Raw genomic sequence first — 9,332 nt, 5'->3', positions numbered from 1 at the left:
GTTTTATTTTTTTTAATAGTCTGGTGAGGAAATCCAACAAAGTCTGTCTATTTAGATTCTTTCTGGTCTTTCTTGTGTGAAGTACTCCTTCTTCTAAGGCATAGGGCAGGACCCCTGTGGAATGAGAAGGGTCTTATTGCCTGTTCATGGCAAAGGGGGGGGGGCGGTCAGAGGATTTCTTTATGGTTAGCTTCTAGAGTTTCTCTGACTCATTTCAAGAGAGAGGAATTCTAGTTTCTTTGGCTTGACTTACAGAGGAAGTTATGGGCTAGGAACCATGGATAAAACCCCCAAAATGTCTATCCTATCACAGGTCACCTCTGGGTTTTTCAATAGATCCCTTTCATCAAAGGGGTATACAATTCAACAGATAACACATTATTAGAATCCCCTCAGTGACTAATAACTAGTATAGTTTATCATCATATTGAAAGACTGTGTCTCCTGAGGCCATTCAGGTCAAGTCCCAAAAGCAGAAGTTTCAGCAAACATGCAGCTTCACCCTTTCAGGCAGTTGAGATAATAGCGGTCAGAGACAATGTCATCTCCTTCTCTGAGCCTCTTTTGAAGTGTTAATATTGAATCTCTCTCAATTCAAAACCCGTTTATTTATACTTTTGCCTTTGGCTTCTATTTATTCCTCCTTCTTTCCATTAACAACCTTTTTCACCTTTGAAAAAAACATTAGCTGCAGCTATTGTGCTGGTCTAGAACCTAGGCAGCAATACTAGTCTAGCAAGTGCTTCACTCTCAGTCCACTCCCATGCAGAAGAATAAGGTTAGTGGGTACAGAACTAGTGAGCTATTTCTGCCTCCAGGCAACATGGCTGCATTCACCATTAACCCCCATTTTGCCAGATGCAGTGAAGATACAACCCATACCCATGAGGCCCTTAGGAATTCTGACATAGGTTTAAAACCACACTTAAAATTTCTTGCTGAGGAATCATCCTTACTTCAAGTACATACTGTTCTGTGGCAGTATATATTTTCCTTTTCAGGTGATGTGGGGGGAAAAAAAAGACATTATCATAGTTACACCAGCATCCTTTTCCAGCATTTCTCTCTCCAAAGTGAGTTCCCCTGTCCTCCACATTCACCAGAAAAACAATAATAACATCTAGTGGGGACACTCCTCTAGTACCTCTCAGGCCAAGTGTGTGAGAAGGTGGAAGCCAATCCTCCATGCTGTTCTCTCTCCACTTTAGGTGATCTACTCCTAAAACTGTTACTCTGAGGATGTCTCTCTGCCCAGCGTTGAATGTTATGAGCTATAGAGTGTGTTCTTTGGTTTGAAGCAATGATGATTGGTGGTCTAAACTCAGGCAGTGTCTTCTGCGCTGAGTCTTCTTAATGTTTGTATCCTTCACTGGCTAAACAGCCCAGTATGGAATTGGTATCTATTCCTGTCAGGACCCCCCTGGGGCTAACAACATCAGTCTCACTTGCCAGCTCTGATGAAGGCCTTCCCACCAAGGAAGCTGCACATAGCCATCATGTCTTTCATCCCTTTTGCTGGTTCTTGCTGCAATTTTGTGTTTCGAAGGGTGTGAGAGGAACATGTCTAGATTCAGTCCACTTTCACTGCTGCATCTCCCACCATGTCTTCTGATTAAATGAACCCAGGAGCCAACTTAAAGTGACAACACAGGGATATCTGCTTGACAATTCTTTGGCAAGTTCTTTTGGTGGACATCTTAAATGTACCCCTCAAATTTCTATAGGGCTGTGGCTCATATGGGCATTTCTTTAATAGGCCAGGTTCTCATTGCTTTCTACATGACCATGTGGCCAGGTCATTGGCCACTGCTTGTAAGTCGGTAAAGACCCCCAAATGGGTCTTCAATTTTTCAGCATTTTATTCAGTCTGCCAGGTTATTTTTGGCTTCTTTAATCAGGTGGCATTCTCTCAAATAAGTTGTTGTCCATTTACCTTGGAACTGTCATCCACACAATAAGCAGCTCATGGTCAGTCAGTTGAGAGCTACTGTGGGGTACTGTCCAAATGCTGAGAGAATCCAGCAGTTTCAAAGGGAGTTCTAGGATCATTCCTAGGGGAACAGAGGCTCCCTTCCCAGATCTCCTCCCTTTGTTTCTTAGGTAGCATGATCTTATATAAACCATTTAAAAATTCTCTAGTCATGAAAATAATCACATATGATACCAGCTACTTACATCTAGTCTCTAGTCTGCTCTTTAGTCTACACCAGAGGTCAGCATACTTTTCTGTGAAGAAACAGGTAATAAGTATTTGAGGTACTGTGAGGCAGACTCCCTTGCAATGACCTGTCATTGTACACTAGAATAGCTACAGGCAACAGATAAATGAGTGTGGCTTCAGCCCAGTAAAACTTTTATTTGCAAAAATAGGCAGCTAGCTGGCTTTGGTCTATGGGCAGTAGTTTTTCTAACCTCTTCTCTAAGATACCAAGGTTTTTGGAAGTCTATCATACTCAATGATTTTTGTCTCCTTACTATCAGAATCTTGTTCCAAAGTCATTCATCTAGATGGCACAGCTGTCCAGCACACCACCAGCATGTCTCCACAGCTTGAAATTCAGTAGTGAGATAACTACTGACACATTTGAGATTTAGGTGGAGAAAAAAAAAATCAGGACATACTCCTTGTCATGGGAAGGAGGAAGGAGTGTAAAGGAGAGTTGGCTTGGTACACAAGGATAAAGACAGTGCCCTCATTATGTTTAATCACTGAGGTGGAGATGAGATGAAGTCTGGGAGGAGGGGTTCTAGAACTGTGGGGCCAGGCTATAGCATCGAGATTTTGTACTAAGTAAAGCTTCTGCCATTACAGAATCCCTATTCACCAGAGTAAAATACTGGTAGTGGCGGGGAGGGGGGTGAGACACTAGACTTGTGAGTACCAAAGATGTGGTAGAAGGTAGGAGCTGCCCTCAGAGCCACAGGGAATATGTCAGGAAGAATGAAACTTCAGTGCTAGTTGCATCTCAATGTGGGATGGGAGATAGGGGCAGGGGGTAAAGGTAACTCCTTGGTCTGTAATGTTCATGTATATACTTCATGTGATTCTTTTTAATTAGCATCAGTTACTTAGCACTGAAACATATAAGTTATTTGGCCTAATTTATCCTTTTTTGATTCTTAAATTTTATTTTGCAAAACACTAATTTCCCAGGGCCATTTTTATTAAGCTTATTATGCAATCTGAGTATAAGGGTGAAAAACTGCACTTTCCTTCATGTTCATTTGCAATGAGATTTTTTTAATGGGACAAGGTAATTTCCTGCCTAAATTATATATTATCCTCAGGAAGACAGCTGATAAATCACACCCTTTAACTTACATTTTACTTTTCTCAAAAACATAGCTACTAAGTAAGTAGTCATTTCTAAGTTAAATTTAGAAACCAAATCTTATCAATGTCTTTGATGAAATGTCCTTTGGCAATGAACAGCACTCTGCTGGAGAATTATTTCTTAAAGTTATTTTTTGCTGAAATTGAATGCTACCCACATGGATCTCATGACCCTATTTGGTTAGCAGGTTTAACATCAACCTTCTTTTATTTTGTAAAGCTTTTCTCCCTCTTATTTTGAATCTGATAAGAATTTCAATTTTATTGCTACAATTTTCTTTGCAAGAAATGTACAACTTCCTTTGAAGTGATTTCACTGAATTTAAACTCATTTCCATACATTCTTAGGTATAAAATAATAATATAGGGAACAATGTTTTTTCTATTTAAGGAATTTACAGTTGGGAGCATTACAAAGGCATGGAACTCCAGACATCTAGCTTCCTACCTTTTGATGGAAAATATGCAAATTAAATGTTTAGAGGAAACCAAGTTAAGAGAAATTGAATGCATGTGAACACCCTGCTCTAAAGACACAGGCCAAGAACTGAGTGAGCATTAACTACCCTGAATACTGCCATTACCCTGAGCTGTGGGTAATGTGCCAACAGGCTGTCCTGCCCAAAGCATATGTGAATGATCCCAGTTTTACTAATAACTTTATTTAAATAAGACACAGGAACTTCTATACTGAAAAAATACAAAACAGAAGCCACACATTTCCTTGTGTAAAGCCATATTGTATGATAACTCGAATACTGTTCAGCGCAGTGGCTAAAATTAAACAGTACAACTATATACAAAATTTAAACAATTTCTGACAATTTTCTACAGCCGGATGTAGGATACATTTGAGCTCAACAACTTCTGGAAAATTTACATGGCAAAGCACAAGCTTTAACACATTTGGTTCAAAACTTTAATATATGCTAAGAACAAATGTACAACACAATATTTAGTTTCTCATGAGAAAATAAAAGCACATCACTATAAATATCGTACATCAGATTTCATCACGAAAAAAGCATATTCAGTCCATCTTTCTGAAATTGATAGATACTATTGCATCTTATTTGGACAAAGCAGAGCATAAGATCAACACATCATGTAATGCTAAACCAGATATCAGAAGTTAAATGGAGCTCATATTTATCTTACGGAACTAGCAATTCTCCCTTTAACCATAATCTACAAAATATAGTATTTTCATCAAGGCCTGAGATTATTAGGGTTAAAGGTGTCTGCTGCTGAAAAGATTGTTTTAAAAGGTTCCCCTGTGAAAAATGGCAAAAGTAAACTGAGTCTTTTTCTCCATGACAGTCTCCTACAATATAACACTGACTAATTTAAAGGAGCCAAAATGCACCTTCAGGAGAGAATATTACTGCAAACTTTGGTGGAAAGAAGAGAATTGGGATCATGACAAAATAACACATGGACCACACATACACACAAACATTTACATATACATATAATTTCTTTGAAAAAAAAATAATGGTGTTGCTTTCTTTTCTATCATCTCATCCTTCTTCAACCTTCTTAGCAAATAAAGAAAAACCGAGGAATGACTGAAGAAAACTGAAATATTCCTTTAAATATAGGCACCTTGTTCCCCCCTTCTTCTTAAGAAAATATTGTGCCACACACTTTGGGTGCAGATAAGACAACTCTAGGTTTTCATAACTGAAATCACTGGAATAAAAACACAAAGCTTCCTTTGACTTTTGGATACTTTCGTTGTGCTGCAGAAAACTGTCTGAAAGTCAGGTTCTCCCACTGACTGACCAGGAATATCTAGGGCTCTCTTCACACTTTACAGAAAACTTATTTCAAGTCTTCAAGTTCAAGGCTACTTACTTGGATATATTCTCTACTTCACATATCCAAAATATTAACAAAACTATTCATGATAGTATTATGCAAGGCTTAAATTAGCTTTGAAATATTGCTTTTGTAAGTCACCAAATAACCTGCTTACTTAGGTGGCACCAATTCTGAGACCCAAGTATTTTCTGCATGAATGCAACTTCATGCACCTCAACTGCTTGAAGAAACTAATAAACAAAACTGTGTCACTTTCTAACCTGGAAATTAAACAATTTCCAAAAGAGAAACTAAGCATAAATATGCTTTCAGATAAAAATGGTAGCAATTATGACCCTGATGGCCAACATAAAAAACCTCAATCATCCCCTGTGAAACTTCAGAACCCTGTTTTGAAATTAAACCTAGACCTTCTTGTCTTTAAATTTCATCACACATAATGTGGAATGTTTATGTACAATCTAGTACTGAATACTTTATCTGCAACATTGTAACAGTCACTAACTGAGCAACACCCAAACTTTTAATTAAAACAGCCACATTTACACATTGGAACAGTGAATGCAACAGTTGTTTAACTTGTTACCACATGACAAAAGTGATGTCACACCACAGATTTGCTGGTTCTCCTCATGTTCACCCATGTCCAGGATCATCATTCTCCTAGGGTTGAATGCACTTCTTATTCTAAGAATGTGGAATGTAATGAGGAAAGGGAAATGCATAAAATAAGGAAAGGCAAGAGTGATGTTCCCTCTTTAGCTTTTTAGCTGTGAAATATTTAATATCCCAATATGATATACATTCCAAGTTACCTGAGTTTAGACTTCAACTGAAGTACCTGAAGCTAGGCCATAGGGTGGGCACTGTGCAACTGTTGTGGCCATTTTTTTTTTTTTTTTTTGCATTGTATGTATTACAGAAATTAGAAACAAACACCTGGATCGATTGTAAACATAATCCTGAAGTACAGTATTTTCCATAGGACAAAACACAGCAAGACATTTTCTATTTAGACAGGCAACTTTTTGATATAGAGCTTATTTATACTGAAGAATCTGGAACAACACACAGGACACAGTACTAATCTGTCAAACATACTATGAAATGCATAGTCTCCACTTACACGCTGAATGACATACACATTTTGCAAGCATTACTGCTTTCCACAAAAACTGCTGAATAGGAGTTCCGTCCCTGCCAAGATCAGTGTTAAGAGATACTTTATGATGCTGATAAGTATTTTGTTGTTGGTGGTGGTGTTCAGAAAGTTTGTCACTCCATGCAGATAAAAGTCTGAGACCTTTTCCCAGTCCATGGAACATGGGGTGGAGGCCAGCTCCCCCTCTGCTTAGATCATCACATAGTTCTGAGCAGAGATGTGCTCCTCACCCTGCAGTTCCTGCAGGAGCTGCTGCTGCTGGGATGCCTGCTGGACAGAGGTGTCTAGGGAGCCTGCTGTGCTGGTGTCATCGGAAAGAGACGTGAAGGAAACCCGGGAAGAGAGCTGCTCAACGGTCAGAGTTGCCAGAGTTGAGCTCTGGCCAGAGTTAGGAGAGTTCTTGAGCATCAGGTCGGAAGCAGGTAAGAGAGGGCCTAGAAGTTTCACAGGACAGAAAGCTGATCCAGTTGGGATGAAATTAACCTTGTTTTTGTCAGGACATGAAAAGAGAGGGGCCGAGAGAGGCTGACGAGACCTAAAACCATAAAACAAAATTAGGTTTATGATCACCAAGGAGTTAAGCACTTTCTGATTAAATTGGAGTTCTCTAAAATGGCTAAAATGTGAATGGCAGGGAATGAGTTAAGTGTACAAAGAGGAGTAAACATCTTCCATAGCACAAGTCAGCTGGCAGATATTCATGTGCACAGCACTGAAGTGATATTTGAGTTAAAACAACTTTCAAAAGGACTGGGCAGAGAATTTTTTTTTACAGAGATCATTAGAGTTTGTTTTCAATCATTTAGGAATGTGGAAAAATCGTCTAAATTATAGGTGAAGATTGTGCAAGGTTAGGATAACCTTTTCTGTATTTTTAAAAGAAAAAAAAAGTGTGGGGATAGAGAAGCATGTTTTTGTTTTTCTCCATCTCTAGACATACTCCAGCTGGCACAGACCGGGGAGAAAAAGTTTCAATGGTCTCTCCAAGAGCCAACCACCCAGCAGAGGATCCATAAGCCCTTCCTCTCCTATTCCCAGAACTAAGCCATCAACTCCTGCAAGACCCATCTCTATCTCCTTTTAAGTTGCAAGGGTATAACAGCCTTCATTAGGCACCTGTGATGGGACAAAAGGACGATAGTCCAAAAGCCACAGTCTTCTTCTGAGCTATTCTGACCAGGTTTATAGCATGAACTTCTTTTTTGAGTTTATTTCTAATTTATACATATTAAAATTTCAAAAAAATAAAAAAGAAAAGAAAAAAGAAAAACCAAATCTGTGAAGAGAAAGTTTGAATTCATGAATAAACAGGCTAGAAGTGTCTCTAGGGAAGGAGACTTTCCCTCTGGCTTGTGGAATACACTGTGTAGGCTAGTCATGTGTGCTAACTTTGCTCTTAAATGCCTTTTTGTCAGGCACCTAAATTAATACAGCTGTTGAAAGGAAAATTCTTAAAGATTAAAAATAGAACTTTTAGGTAAGAAGCATGAATTTCCAAGTTTCTCTGCACTGGCTTAGACATCCCCAGCATAGACTTCAATTCTCCTTCAACAGTATCTCCCTTTGCCTATTTGAATCTTTTTTCATAATTTGCTTCGAAACACATTATCAGCTGGATGGAGTAGTTGATTCATCAGTAATCAACTGGTCTCAGTAAAAAGCTTCACAGCTTTGCAGAACCCAGCTGATAGAAAAGACATTACTTACGCCATTTCCTCAAAGACTTTCACTCGCTCACATCCCTCTGGGGGCTCCCGTTTGAACATGTAGCTGTTGTTTGGTTTGGGAGATGAAGCATACTTGGGTAACGGTGAGCTACTCCCACTGTCTGTAAATTTAAAGCAGTTATATTAACTAGTGATTGAAAGTTCTTTTGAATTAAACCTGATTTCCAAACAGCCTTCTGCACAGTTTATACACTGCTCCCCCTTTTCCTTTCACCACAGAGCCTCTTTTATTGTAAAGTTATTTCTAACATCCTTGTGAAATATATTTCATTTAAATAAAAACAGAAATATGCCATAAAAAACAACGTAAAAGGAAGATGCTTTGGTCTGGAAAACTACTTTTTGAATAAAGTAGAGCTATGATACTGAAAATAAATATACTATCTATTATGTACTTCAAAAATGTAAATGTGGCATATATATACAATGGAATATTACTCAGCAATAAAAGAGAATAAAATCATGCCATTTTCAGATAAATGGATGGAGTTAGAGAAGATAATGCTAAGTGAAGTTAGCCAATTCCAAAAAAACAAATTCTAAATGTTTTCTCTGATATAAGGAAGCTGATTCATAGTGGGGAAGGGAGGGGAAGCATGGGAGGAATAGACAAATTCTAGATAGGGTAGAGTGGTGGGCGGAAAAGGAAGGGGGCAGGGGGTTAGAATTGATGGTGGAATGTGATGGTCATCATTATCCAAAGTATGCATGAAGATATGAATTGATGTGAATATACTTTGTATACAACCAGAGATATGAAAAATTTGTAATCTATATGTGTAATATGAATTGTAATGCATTCTGCTGTCATATATAAATTTTAAAATATTAATAAAAAAGACATGTATTAAAACAAAAATTAAAAAAATGTAAATAAATGAGGTAACATGTATAAGTCATACAGAAGGATTATAACAGATTATAATAATACAGCATTCTCTATATGCTTTCTGTTTTACTAACTGAAATGAAAAATTTAGTATGTGTAATATTTTAGAAATATTTTTACTAAACACCATGAATAACATGTGGAGAGAGGGGGAAAAAAGGCTTATAACACAAGTCTTCTTCCATATGCCCATCATAAAATAGGTAATTTACTCAGAATTTTGTCTTTAAAATGCCTATAAAAGGGCTTTCTTAGCACAGTTTGCATTTTAGCTACTAAAAGACATGGGAAATCCAAAAACATCTCTACCTAACATGTTTCCCTCATAATTTTTCACCAAAAAGAAAATGGTCTATTCATGAAAAGCTGTAAAACCTATATGCAATTCTCCCTTTC

General features: G+C 37.9%; 1 protein-coding gene across 1 annotated transcript in view; it reads right to left on the bottom strand.

Annotated features, from left to right (window-relative positions):
- Positions 1-3,976: 3,976 nt before the first annotated feature.
- The window catches only part of Glcci1 (glucocorticoid induced 1), an 84,784-nt gene continuing 79,428 nt past the window's right edge, over positions 3,977-9,332 (bottom strand). The window contains exons 7-8 of the mRNA XM_048785986.1: positions 8,028-8,148; positions 3,977-6,855 (exon numbers count right to left, since the gene is read on the bottom strand). Of these exons, the coding sequence (XP_048641943.1) occupies positions 6,510-6,855; positions 8,028-8,148 (467 nt within the window). The 3' untranslated portion in view covers positions 3,977-6,509. The remainder of the gene's footprint in view (positions 6,856-8,027; positions 8,149-9,332) is intronic.

Source organism: Marmota marmota, unplaced genomic scaffold, assembly GCF_001458135.2.
Source record: "Marmota marmota marmota unplaced genomic scaffold, marMar, whole genome shotgun sequence".
NCBI classification, from domain to species: Eukaryota; Metazoa; Chordata; class Mammalia; order Rodentia; family Sciuridae; genus Marmota; species Marmota marmota.
Note: the sequence above shows the minus strand (reverse complement) of the source record. Positions and strands in the feature narration are given on the sequence as shown.